The 13,580-nt window shown below is 37.3% G+C and overlaps 1 protein-coding gene across 6 annotated transcripts in view; it reads left to right on the forward strand.

Annotated features, from left to right (window-relative positions):
- The window catches only part of ZFYVE16 (zinc finger FYVE-type containing 16), a 34,399-nt gene that overhangs the window by 17,833 nt on the left and 2,986 nt on the right, over nt 1-13,580 (forward strand). For 4 of the 6 annotated variants that reach the window (XR_013958715.1, XM_080637281.1, XM_080637279.1 and 1 more), the window contains 12 exons: nt 503-676; nt 1,520-1,671; nt 3,721-4,099; nt 4,598-4,720; nt 4,808-4,963; nt 5,580-5,804; nt 7,550-7,632; nt 9,604-9,708; nt 10,666-10,816; nt 11,483-11,563; nt 12,271-12,433; nt 13,272-13,377. Coding sequence is in view for 4 of the 6 variants with exons in the window: in XM_080637281.1 (XP_080493407.1) it covers nt 503-676; nt 1,520-1,671; nt 3,721-4,099; nt 4,598-4,720; nt 4,808-4,963; nt 5,580-5,804; nt 7,550-7,632; nt 9,604-9,708; nt 10,666-10,816; nt 11,483-11,563; nt 12,271-12,433; nt 13,272-13,377 (1,898 nt within the window). In the remaining 2 variants the exon portion in view is untranslated. Of the gene's footprint in view, nt 1-502; nt 677-1,519; nt 1,672-3,720; nt 4,100-4,597; nt 4,721-4,807; nt 4,964-5,579; nt 5,805-7,549; nt 7,633-9,603; nt 9,709-10,665; nt 10,817-11,482; nt 11,564-12,270; nt 12,434-12,935; nt 13,044-13,271; nt 13,380-13,580 lie in introns of those variants that run through there. The other 2 variants (XR_013958716.1, XM_080637282.1) reach the window with 2 other exon arrangements.

Genomic DNA, 13,580 nt, shown 5'->3' on the forward strand with positions numbered 1-13,580 from the left:
GATATTTTCACAAGTCATAACAGTATTACAGGAATTGAACCATAAGATAACCTTTTCTTAACTGAAAGCTAAGCTTGGATGCTTGTGGAAACATGAGGAAAAATCGAGGTCCTGATCATTAGTACTTAAATAACAAGTTGAAAGCATACCAGATTCTTCATATGCCACATGAATAGTTTGACTTGGTAAATGTGATATATGTGTTTGCACCAAGGTACAGGGATTGTATGGTTCAATATGGCCACTGCAGCAGCAGCAACATGTGCAGGGAGGTCTGTTTGTGTGTTAGAAATTAATTAGGCAAATGTGCAGGTAGAAAATCAAGCATTTCCTTCTGTACAATAGCTTGAGTGTTCATTTTCCATAATTAGCTCTCAAATTGTGCACTGCTTTTGCAAAAAAAAACCAAAACCAAACAAAAAAAAAATCCCACCAATAATACTGCATTGCATACAAAATTGAATCAACTATGAAATCTTAAAAACTAACCACATCCTTTTAGCACAGGCATTTGAAAGGATGATGAGTCCAACTGGTCCTGGCCCAAATTCCAGTGTTTCTGTTGAGTGTTCTACTGTTCCACCTTTGGAGGAAGCTCATATACCGGGTAGTGCTAGCTCTTCTTCACCTTCTGCATCATTACCTATGCCAGCACTTAAACAGCCTGGTATTGAAGGTATGCTAAATATAGTGTAATAGATCTAACACTTCCAGGTTCTCTTTAGAAAGAGCTGTTTATCACATCATGGATTCATACTTGGTATTGTGTTTCTTTTTTTGAGGGAGGTGAGGTGGGTGAAGGAACTCAGCTGGTGCACTGGAAAGTCACTTTTATTTCCCACTTTTGATGCTATTTATGAATTTGATCAAGCCTGTCTTAAGTCTCCATTTGTCTAACACCGATGTTACTTTTTTAATCATCCTCTGTTTATGTTGTAATGTTTTTGTGTGTGTTGATACTCCTTTCATAACTTCTATGTAGCTTAAAAGATCTGTGACTTGCATTGTCTTACAGTAAAAGCAAAAAGTAGTTGCTAAGGGAAGACTTGTTAGGGAGCAGTAGGGATTCTTTTTCTATGTAAATATGAACGATTAGTGGCCAAGTAGTGTCTTTGTTCCACTTTTATTAAACATCTGACCTTCAATAAAAATAAATTTGTTAAACACAGCGGTAAAGTTATTTTTAGAGAGTATTTCATCTCTTAGTTGTGAAATGCACTTCATTCTCACCTTATTACAGAGGAGTGATTGAGGAAGTTGACTTCCTTATGTAGAAATGGGTAGGTTTTAAGTATAGCATGGCAGCTTCCTCTACAAGTATGAGGGTTTTTTGCATGAGATTTTTTTTTTTTTTTTTTTATGACTGAAGCCTGGCTGATGTCAAACTGTCTACATGTACTGGTGCCAGTGAACTGATTCTCTGTATATTTGGGTGGAAAAGGGGCTTAATTTTTATCCTTTCAGCTTTCATAACGGTACAATAATATGAAGCCAGTGTTGTTTTCTCAACCTGTCCTAGGGCTGTGCCCCAAAGAACAGAGGAGAGTTTGGTTTGCAGATGGGATTTTACCAAATGGTGAAGTGGCAGATACAACAAAACTTTCATCTGGAGCAAGGAGGTCATCAGAAGACTTAAGTCCAGTAAACCCTGTGTTGCCAGAGATACATATGGTATGAATTAAGAAGCATGTGTAGGTGCATGAATTGGCTCTTGAAATAGCTTTGCTTGCTATTGATGGGGTCCTTTATGTACCATAATATGAGTTTTGTTTTACAGCTTTTGGAATCTGAACTAATACTTGATTACTTTTTCTGGAGGTGGCTGTGAAATCCTTGGGCTGAAATCATATGTAGACCATACTTAAAGGAGACCATGTTTGGTTAGAAATACATGTGAGCTTTAAAAATGGTAGGGCAGACAATTTTCCAAAATAATTTTGGGTTTTTTTTCTATACGCCCTTGATTAACTACCTCTATGAGGGTAGCCTCAGCCATAGTTCTTAAACCTGCCATTAACAACATGATTATAGTAGAAATTTTTTTGGTTTTGTTTTTGTTTTTTTTTCAGTGGCTTGCTATAGTTAGCCTGTTGGGTTAGATTAACCGGAAGTTGCTTAATGCCCTGGAGAACTATGCTGTAGGGTGCAGCAAGATCTGTGTATTGCTTCTAATGTTAACTAATACTGAACTGACAGGGGGATTGACTTTTTTATAGTAGATCATATTCATGCTGTTGAACTAGTTGCACTTGACAAGAAAAGTCCAAAGAAGTACAAGTTTGTTCTGGAAAGATTGGAGGGATTCCTCAGCTGGAGCCTCTTTAAAATAAAACAACTCTGAAACACTGTCTCGAGCAGTAACATAAATTCTGTGATTCTGACAGCATTGAATAGTTTTTAAAACAAATTAGTAAAGCTATCAACCAGAGCAGATCATTACTATTTGAGGATCTGAGCAGTTTCCACATGTATAGCATGTAAATCAGCCTGAAGTCATGAAGAATAGTAAGTAAATGTGATTTCATTTGAACAAGGAAGGTCTGCAGTAAGTTGCAGTAATCAAAAGATAAACCCTGACTTCGTTTTGGGGAAAGAGTAAGACATTTTCTCTTGCAAAAGATGGGCAATGTCTAAAATTAAAAGTAGCATGGACAAAGTGAGTGGGAAACGATTTGTTGATGGTTCTTATATGCAGCTTCAGAAGCTCAAACAAAACCACCGTACTGCAGCTCTAAAACAAAGGATGTACTTCACTAGGTAACGCATTATCCTGAACGTGCTGGCAGAGGGTGCTATGAGTGTCAAAAGTATAAAGTGATACGAAACACCAGCAAGCAAATTCATGGGGAAGAAGTCTTATTAGAGGCCAAGTTACTCATGGTTTTGTGTGTGGGGTGTTACTTTTGGGGTTGGAGCAATTTTTTTTTTTAATGTACTTATTTTATTTTTCTGGCATGTGTAGCATCTAAACAGAGGATCTGTTGGAAGCTGACGGGATACCAGGAGAACTATTACAGAGCAAGCGTAGGATTGTTAGGTTTTTTTTTTTCTTGTTGCAACGCAAAGTCTTCTCTATTGAGGTAGGATGCAGGTCTAACATACTTGGAAGTTGATAGTGCACATCTTGATGTGTTTTTTTTATGGGTTTTTTTTATGACAGCTCATATCCTAATGTGCCTATGCTCATAGCTTGTTCACTTTGTTGGGGGAGCACCATAGTTTTGACTCCAAACTACAAATTAATCAGACTGTAAAATCCTAGACTCAGCTATTAGCACATGGTATAAAAATAGAAATACATTTGCAGTACTGGAATGCTGATCCAGATGCTGGCACATTAGTGATGACAGTGTTCAGTAGCTGAGTGGAGAAGCAATAATACTAAACAGATTCCTGGAGGGGTACTTGGTTTACTGTTGTCTTGGATTTGACTGTTACATGCAAAAATTACCAGTCTGCAGCATTCTGATAGGAATTCTGTGTTAACCAAACAAATACATTAATGATGCATCTTCACCTTAGCTAGCTCCTAAAGATGGGGGAAAAAAGAAAAAAGGAAGATCCAGGAGAGATTTGGTGGGTTGCTTATTGCTTAGAGGAAATGCATTCTCAGAATTTGTGATAAATTTAACTCTGTTTTTCCTTCTTAGAATGTTAGTAATGAAAGTTTAGCTTGTTCTGAGACATGAGTGTATATATTTACCGATTTATTCCTCACAGTCTGCAAACCCAGAGGAAGATGACGTATTACCTGATGTATATCCTAAACAGAAGGAAGAAAGTGATGATATTACAAAAATGGAGGAATTATGTCCTTCTGTTTCTTCAGATGATGCACAGCAGGCTGTTCCAGGCCAGAGTGAGGTTGTACATAGTTATACATCTGTAATTCTAGAAACTGAAGAGTGTTCTTCTGCTGCAGAAGCTGAGAAGACTAGTTCCAGTTCAGTTGATCAGACTACTAGTGATGTGCCTGTTAGTCCTTCAAGTTACAGGGCACTGTGTGGTGTTGAGAACTGTGTTCGCAAAGAGATCAGCCTTGTTCCTGATGGTGATAAACTGCCACCACTTCTGCTTGCAGTGGGTGAAAAAGGAAAAGGTAAACTTTGAGAAAATTCAGCAAGATGTCTAAATACAAAATTGTGTATATATCATTTATATTTTAATACAATTCTAGTAATTCATTTGTTTGCTGTATGTTGGATTGTTGGATAATTGAACATGCATTATTAACAGAATCAGTGTATTATCAAAAGAATGCTTGATCACTTAAATGCATTATAGTAGTGACTGCTCATTAATGGTAACTAACAGTACTGGAGTATGGGTAAGGAGGCTGCATGCACAATTAGTCAGTAATTGCCAAATGAATGATAGCCCTAGTTTCTACCTTTATTATAAGTTACTGGTTTATTTTTATATGTTGCTGGAATCTGAGGCTAAGATGTTCATTGGTTAATCTGTAGCTATTAATAAGTTTGAGAATAATTACCACCCTCTTAAGATAGGAGGATGGGACAGTCTTTTTCATATGCTATGGTCTTTTTTGGGGTGGTTGGTTGACATGTTGAACTAAATTGGGTGTTAATTCATTTAGATCCTCTAGTGGAAGAACATCCATCTCGCCAAAAGATCACCTTGCTTCTTGTGGAAGGAGGTCCTAATCTGTTAACTTTTATCCTAAATGCAAACTTGCTTGTGAATGTCAAGCTAATAACTTGTAAGTAGTGCACTATTCCATTGAATCCAGATTTCTTTTTCTGACTGTAAGATACCTTTACTGTGGTACCTATCTTTTTAATTAAAGATTCTTCAGAAAAGTGCTGGTACTTCTCAACAAATGGACTGCATGGTTTGGGTCAGGCAGAAATTGTCATTCTGTTGCAGTGTCTGCCAGATGAAGATATTTTTCCTTGTGAAATTCTCAAATTATTTATTGACATCTACAAGGATGCAATGAAAGGTATGTAATTTTAATGCTTACTTTGTAGTATCTTCTTGCTGATCTTTAAAGCAGAATATTCTCTTTTTCTTGAAGAATTTTAAGTATCTAATGAATCTGAAAAAACTTGAGTGTTAGCCTTGGGTTCCAAATCAACAACAGGAAGAAAAGAATTTTAAGTTTCTCTTTTTCATGTATTTCTGTAAATATCCTGCTTGTAGAAGGGTTTTTCTTGTTATTACTTAGTCATACTGTGTTGGAGATTCTGGGTGAAAGTCCTCAAGTCTATGATTTAGGGCATCTGGCACTTAATTTGTTGAAGTCCCAAACTCTTACGTATGTAAATATTTGAGGTCTGTTAATCAAATTCACACTGATGTGTGCCAGGACATTGTATGCTTTAGGATTTTTGGCATTTGTTTGGAGAAGCCTAGTTTGATATTCAAGTTAATTTAGTTAGTAAACATAGAGTACTCAGTCTGTGGGTTTAGATGTCTGTCAAGACTTTCAGTAAGATGGGAGATACACCCTATGGCTTGCAAGTCTGTGGGGGAGACCATTGGGTGTCAGAATAGTTTTCTTGACACTAATGCATTACTTCTCCATATGTGCAAAGACTCTGTCCCTCTTTCCACAGGAAGGTTAATAAGAAATATGGAAAACATTACTTTTACTGAAAACTTTTTCAGTAACAAAGAGCATGGAGGATTCCTGTTTTTTTCACCAACTTTTCAGAAACTTAATGATCAGATTCTACCAGATCACCCTTTTCTTTTTGGTGTTCTCATCCATAAGCTGGAAATACCCTGGGCAAAAGTTTTTCCTATCCGTTTAATGTTGAGACTGGGAGCAGAATATGGGGGTAAGTTTCTTAACACTTTAAAATACCTGTATAAATATAAAATTCCCTTTGGAAAATACATGTGTTTTAGACAAGTGAACTATTTAAAATCCTCTTTGCAGTATTTTATATTACACTTGTATAAGACTTATGTTTCATACACAGGAGCCACCTGCTGAGACACTTGAGAATTTACATTGTCCTGCTAGAGTCCCTTGATTTTAATTTTGTTTCTTCAGCCAATAAGAAAGCTGAAAAACCAAAACTGACAGTAATAAAGTACCAAAATCTATGACTTTTGTTGTCATAGGAGAAAAGCTTGAAGGAAAGTTCACAGGCCCAGTTTATGGTTCTGGCAAATTCGTTTCTTTGAATAAAATTACTGAAAATTGCCCATGTTGGCAAAACACTACTGCTTCATACAATGAATGTAGGAGTTCATTACTTAAAAGGCTAACTTACTAATTAATACATTTAAAATCTCTAGGCCTGTGAAAATGCAGGAGGCGGCATTCTTTCCAAGTGAGGTGGATGGAGAGCATGTAAATGTGCACCACCAGATGTTGTGCAGTGACACAGCCTCCACATGGGAATTACTTTCCACACTCTGTTGCAGGTTGATGTGAGCGCAGGTTGATGTGAGTGCTTTCTGCTTTTTTGTGAATCAGCAAGATTCACACTGACTCTGCTCCAGGCTCACCAAAGGAAAGTGTTGACGTAGTTTCCCATGATCTTGAAGAACTTACAAAGCTAGCTTGAGCAAGACCTGAATGGAGATACCGTCCTAAACGCCTTCTAAAGTAGCTTGTGTGCCTGCTTGAATAACACAGGCAGATAATTCAGCAATATAAGTGCTGTTTCATAATCCTGTGGCACTTGTGGTGCTTATGATTTAGAGAGCAAGGGTTCAGATAAGGTGCAGCCAGCAGCAGTTGCTTAAGTGCAGTGAATGTCAAAAATGCGTCATATACAACCTTCCTGACCTGAATGCATTTTTGATAAATAAGCTTGCCATTCTAGAAGCTGTGAGTCCATAAATATGTATCACTTGCTTGTTTATAGCTTTCTTGAGTCAATAGTACATTTCTGCTGGGCTGGTTTCTGTCTCCACACTGGCAAGGGTGGTATCTTCTCTGTGGTTATTCTTTTTCTTAACAAACTACTTGTCCCTTTTTTTTTTTTTTTTTTTTTTTTTTTTTTACCAATTTTGCATTGTGATCTCACAGTTTTGACTTTGCTATGCTATTTGTTTTGGTTTCATACGGTGGTCTGTGATTTTTTTGCATTTCGTTGCCTTCCCTAGGCTCTTTCTCCATGTGTTTCACATTGCAGCCATGGGACTTCAAAGCATGTTACTTTGTATGAACATCCTCACTCACTCTATTCTTGATTATCAATATCAAGTGGTACCTTACTTTGTATTATAGCATTAACACAAAAGCAGATGTTAACCCACATGGTATTCTTATTCAAGCAACTACAAACCCTTTGCAATTTCTCCAGAAGCTGGTGACCCAGCAGCAACAAGACTGCCACAAAATTACTGCCACTAGGAGAGTGGTTCCATGCAATGACACTGCAGTAGGATTTAACCTTGGGTAGGGAACAGTCTGGGACAGGGAAGCAGGGGCTCTGGGTCCTTTGGCTGATCAGGTACTGAGATTAAGAGACATGGGCTATAGCTGAAAATAAATACTTGGATTAGCAAATTTACAGTTGTTGATGGGTAAATATGACCTCTTCTTTTTTTTCTGCCCTGACTGCAGCATATCCTACTCCTGTAGTAAGTTTCAGGCACCGGAAGCCACTCTTTGGTGAGATTGGGCATACAATTATGAATCTACTTGTTGTGAGTAAATGTTTTATTCTCTTCCCTTTCTGTTTGTCCTGGGTTCAGCAGTAGCAGTCAGTTTTTCTCCTTCTTAGTAGCTGTTGCAGCACTGTGTTTTTGACTTTTGGCCTGGGAACAAAGCTGATAACACTGATGTTTAGACTGACCAAGGACTTTGTGAGTCTCATGCTCTGCCAGGGAGGAGGAGGGGCCGGGAGGAAGCAGGGACAGGACACCTGACCCAAACTAGCCAAAGGTGTATTCCATACCACAGCACGTCATGCCTGGGGATGTAACTGGGAGCTACCCGGAAGGGCACGTCCTCTTTTCGGTCGGGCTCTCTTTTCCGGCGAGCGGTATCATATTCTCTTCCCTTGTTATTTCTCTTATCATTATTATTCTCGGTGGCAGCAGTAGTGATTTGTGTTATACCTTAATTACTGGACTGTTTTTATCTCAACCTGTGGGAGTTGCATTTTTTCGATTCTCCTCCCCATCCCTCTGGGGGGGAGTGTGGGGGGGGAAGTAGACTGCGTGGTTCTAATTTACAGCCGGGGCTTAAACCACGACACTTGTAATTTAGATTATGTAAGTTATTGTCAAAACTCTGTTTTTGAAAGCAGAATTATTTTTGCCGAAGTAAAAGGGCTGGTATTTTTCTTCTCCTGACCTGAAACTTACCAGGTTAGGTAAGAGGTGAGTTAGAAAAGCTGCATCTCTCATGTTCTGTTGCTATGTATGTTCTGGTAGTAAAAATGGCTTTAAATGAATTAGAAAAATGTTGACATTGACACTGAAGTGTAGTGATTATTGTTCATTTGCATTTTTGTCTTACAAACATTGGTTTGGTGCAGGAAGTCTTGTCGTAATTCTGACATCTTCACATTTAAAAAATATTTGAGAGGTACATGCTGTGGTCTAACTGTAATAGTAATTTCTTTGTCACACAAACTTAATCTTATCACAGTTAACCAGTCTGACAGTCTTATGCAAAGAAGTTTTTGGCAAAATCATCAGACTCTAGAATTTGTGCCATTCCCTGAGGAGGCTTTTCTTCTGTTACCCAAATAATTTGATTTAAACTTTCAGTAAGCCTGTACTCCTGACCAGAGACCCTCTTCTTCTGATACTTACATGGAATTTATCTTCAGCACTATGATGAAAAATCCTGTAAGGCTGTGGGAGGAACTGCATGTAGTATTTAGGTGATCACTAAATCCTCTTCTAAGAGTCTGGAGACCATTACGGCAGCGATGAAACTGCAGTCTTTGGTTTCTCTTTCCTATTTGCCACTGTTGTTATGTCATTACATAAGGTATCAGAGGAGTTGCACCATCTGAAAAAGTGTGTTTAGTGGAGGAATCTTACACTTTCATTCCATGAGCCAGCTCCCTGCCTGCCTGGTGAAGTGCTAGTATGAGTGTGGCATCTTCAGACTTTAAAGAATCTTAGAATCATGGAATGGCTTGGGTTGGAAGGGACCTCTGAGATCATCTAGTCGCAGTCCTGCTGACATGGGCAGGGACACCTTCCACTAGACCAGGTTGCTTCTGGCAGAGAAAGGTATAAAAATCAGTGTATATTCAATATGTAAATCAACGAATTAGAGTTGTAGAGGACAGGAGTGTAAACTAATCTAGATGGTGGCTTCCATGCTTTGCTTTTCTGTCAGAGAAGGAGGATGTTGACGTGTTTTGTTATCTAAAACACTGTGAGATCCTAATGTGTATGAAATAGCTATAGTCTAAATAACTCATTCATAAATAGTTACCTTGTCAGTGCTATTAATTTGTTAATATATTCACTAAGATACCCTTCCCATACATTACAGTAGGAAAAAAATGATCACTAAGCCTTTAGTCACCCTTAACATCATTATTCTGAAGAGTCTTAGAGATGTATGAAAAGTACTTTTATCTAGGTGGTATTTGTAATAAAAGGTAAGGAAATGATACCTAATTGTCAGCTAACATAAAAACTTTGTTCCAGGACCTTAGAAATTACCAGTATACTTTGCATACCATAGACAACCTGTTTGTTCATGTCGAAATGGGTAGAAGCTGTGTTAAAATACCACTGAGGAAGTACAATGAGGTGAGTAAAACCATCTTGATTAGCTTTCTAATCCAAACTGCTTTAGTCATTATTTTTCTTATAGAATCAGTCAGATCTTTAACATGAGCTTTCTTTTCTTTTAAAAGGGGGGCTGTTCTTAGAGGCTGTAATGTTGGTTTTATTCTGTAATCAGTTTCTAGGAAGTTCTGCAGGTGAATATTGAATTTGGTGATATTTGATAGCTGCTCCCTAGATTACGTTGCTATTTGCTGTGCAATAAACTCTTTGAACTTTAACCTGGGTTAAGCATGTGATGGGACAGAGAGAGAGCACGAAATGATCTGAGCACACATTTCCTTCTTCCTGGATATGTTGAAAAGTGGATGGTGATGAGTGAAAAGTTGAGCTTTAGGATAACTCTTAAATGCTGAAAACTCAACAGTACAAAATCTTTTTAGTATATATTTTCAAGCATTCTTTCTTACACATTTCCTGATGATGATCTTAAGGTCCTTTCCAACCCTAACTATTCTATGATTCTATGATGGTGTTTTGCTTAAAACTTAAGTAAAAAAAAATAATTAAAAAAACCAAACCAAACCAAAACAAAAACCGCACAAACCCTGTAAATTTTTCTTGCCACTGTACTTTTTTTCAATTTGTTTACTTTTGCTTTGACAAAAAAGCAAACCCTGAACAGTAAACTGCATGAGGCTTGATGCATATTTTAGCCTTAAGACCGACAAAATCCCTTCAGCTGATACTCTGCCCAGCAGTACTCAAGACTTAACTGTCTTTCTCAACTAAAATACTATTTTTGATAATGCTTAGTGTTTTTGCAGTTAGTCATGGCAAACTGTGTTGTCCAAATGCTCTGGAATTAAGTGAATAATTCTTTGGATTTTTTTTGAGAGCTGGGTTTTTCTTATGTCTTGTATTTAGATGAGTACTGCAAAGTGAGATTTGTCAGTTTAATGACAAATTTTTTATCAACAGGTAATGAAGGTGATACATTCTTCTAATGAACATGTAATTAGTATTGGAGCAAGTTTTAATACTGAAGCAGATTCTCACTTGGTGTGTGTGCAGAATACGCATGGCTTCTACCACACACAAGCAATCAGTGCTACTGGACATCCCAGGAAAGGTAAGCTATCTGGTTTGGCTTCTGAAGAAAAATTGCATTCCTAAAGCAGGAATTGACCGGTAGGGCTATACTCTTACGTCTCCAGTGCCAACTTCTGTGCTTCCTTGTAAGCATAGTTACTTCGAGTGTTCTTTTTTAAAGCACGCTGTGTAACTAACAAATTTATGCAAAGGTTTGTAGCATGGAAATACACTTACATCATCTTTTCTTTCAGTTGCTTTTAGTACTACTGAAATGATATAAACTTGAGGAATACCTTCTGTAAATAAATCTAAAAGTTGAGTGGCACATCCTTTTTAAAGGACAAAACCCCCTTTCATCCCACTCCAAAAAAAAAAAAAAATTAAAAACATCTTGCCACTTTCTTCAACCATATATGCAAAACTTTTATATATACAGGACTTTTTTTGGCTTGTTGACTGTATGCGCTTACAAAATAAGTTAGGAAAGCTGGTCTTTGTTGCCAGGATCTGATTGGAGAAAATTCTTCTCTCCTTAGAGAGTTGTATTTCATATCATTCTGTCAGTAAGGGATTTTTATTAACACTGTCAGTATAGTATTACCTTTTTTTCCTACCTTTTTTTAAAAGGAATGCAAGTTAAGTGTTAGTGATGACAAACTTGAGTGATACGAAATGGTACTCGCTGTGATCCTATTTTTTCTAGTTACAGGTGCAAGTTTTGTGGTATTTAATGGAGCCCTAAAAACATCTTCAGGATTTTTAGCTAAATCCAGTATAGTTGAAGGTAATAATTCTGTTTTATGTGGTTTCTTTCTAAGAGAACTTGAAAATAAATAAATGCATAAATAAAAAAGAGGCAGGAGTTTTGTGCAAGATATTAAAATCTTTGTTCCTCAGTAAGATAAGCTTTTTATTTTCAGGATTTTTAGCTTTGTAGAAAACATGCTACAAACAAATGCTGTATGAAAAAAAATAAATCCTAGTTTACCTCCTTGTTTAAAAACATAGAATCCCAGACTGGTTTTGGTTGGAAGGGACCTTAAAGCTCATCCAGTGCCAACCCCCTGCCATGGGCAGAGACACCTTCCACTAGATCAGGTTGCTCCAAACCCTGTCCAGCCTGGCCCTGAGCACTGCCAGGGATGGGGCAGCCACAGCTTTCATTGCCATATTGATGAAATAGACATATTGACACAGAAATGCAAAATCTTTGAAGATTAATCTAAGATTGATTTTCTAGCTTTAGTTATATTGCCAAGAAAGGTTTCTATTACTTCCTCTTTTGGAGGAAGTAAGTATTTCCTCTTTCATGTAATTAATTCACACCATTTCATTCACACCATTTAGTGTGGTGGTTGTGGGATGCCATCCATTTGATGTGCATTTATTAATGAGGAGAGGGTTGGTCCCACTAGAATTTAAGCCAAGATTCTATTAAAAAGCTGTGCTACTCTTTCTGTAGATAAGTTGGAATTTTAACTGTTTTTCTAGATGGACTAATGGTACAAATAACACCAGAAACAATGGAAAGCCTACGTCAGGCGTTAAGAGACAAGAAGGACTTTAAAATAACTTGTGGCAAAACGGATACGGGAGACATGAAAGAATATGTAGATATTTGCTGGGTAGAAAATGAAGAAAAAACAAACAAAGGGTAAATGTATTAAACATCTTAGAGAGTTCTTACGCACAGTTTTCAAATACCCACCTTTAATTTCTTGAAACGATCGAAGGTATTTTTATTGAGAGAAAGTATTGACACTAAAATGTGAAAGGAGATAGAATGGTAAAGTACCTTCAGTCCTCTAGATGTCATTAACAGAACAATTCTGCTTGTGGTTCAGCAAAATCTATTACTGTTTTCTGTGTTTGGGAAGTTGATGGGAAAAGTGTGTGAGCCCTCAGTTTCGTTTATAAGTCCTCTATCAGTAATCAGTTTGTGTGAGAATGCAATTAATCCCTTTAAACTTCCTTACTGGTGGGGGGTTGGAAGCGCATAGTACTGTCCTTGGCCATTCACTGCTTGGAATGCCAGCATTCAGCAAATCAAAGTGAGGTATAAGGAAGGCATCTTTATTGTATGTGATTTGAATGCTTGTAGCTTTATGTAGCTTCGAACTTCAGTTATACATCACTAACTCAAAACTTGTCTCAAGTTTTTTTGCAGGCCATGAGCTTGACTTGGCATGCCTTTTTCTGTGGCTTCTCTGACCAATTAGAACAAACAGTGGCTTTACCAAAGACGTTTATAGCTTCTTAAACCTGTAAGATTAGGTCTTTGTTAAGTGTTGCATCCAATTATGATAGGTTTTTCTGAGGCATCTGTGTTTCCATGATGCAAGTCCTGTATTACATTTGGTTGTAAAGCCATTTAAATAGTCTTCAAGAACTAATGCTAATATACGAAATAATAAGCATTATGTCATACAGATTATTAAATATAAGTCATATAATGTTGGTTTAATTACTAACCATGCTGTTATCTTCCATAGAATTTTAAGCCCAGTTGATGGAAAATCAATGGAAGGAACTCAGAGTGAGAAAGTACCACAAGGCAGAGACTTTCAAGAAGAGGGAAAAGTCATGAAGTGTACTGAAGTTAGTAAACTATGTTGTTCTTGAGCCTTTTTGCTAGTCTTTGAATAGTTTGAATGGTAAAGTGATCACTAAGTGATACTATAAAGAAAAAAAGTTATAAGCTGTATAGTCATACTGATAGGCAGAATGCTCCCCGTAGCTTTTTGATAAGGGCATCTAAAAACATCTACCTAATTTTTCTCCTTTGAGAAAGATTAAAAGCA

Source organism: Psittacula echo (genome assembly GCF_963264785.1).
Source record: "Psittacula echo genome assembly, chromosome: Z".
In the NCBI taxonomy this organism is placed as follows: Eukaryota; Metazoa; Chordata; class Aves; order Psittaciformes; family Psittacidae; genus Psittacula; species Psittacula echo.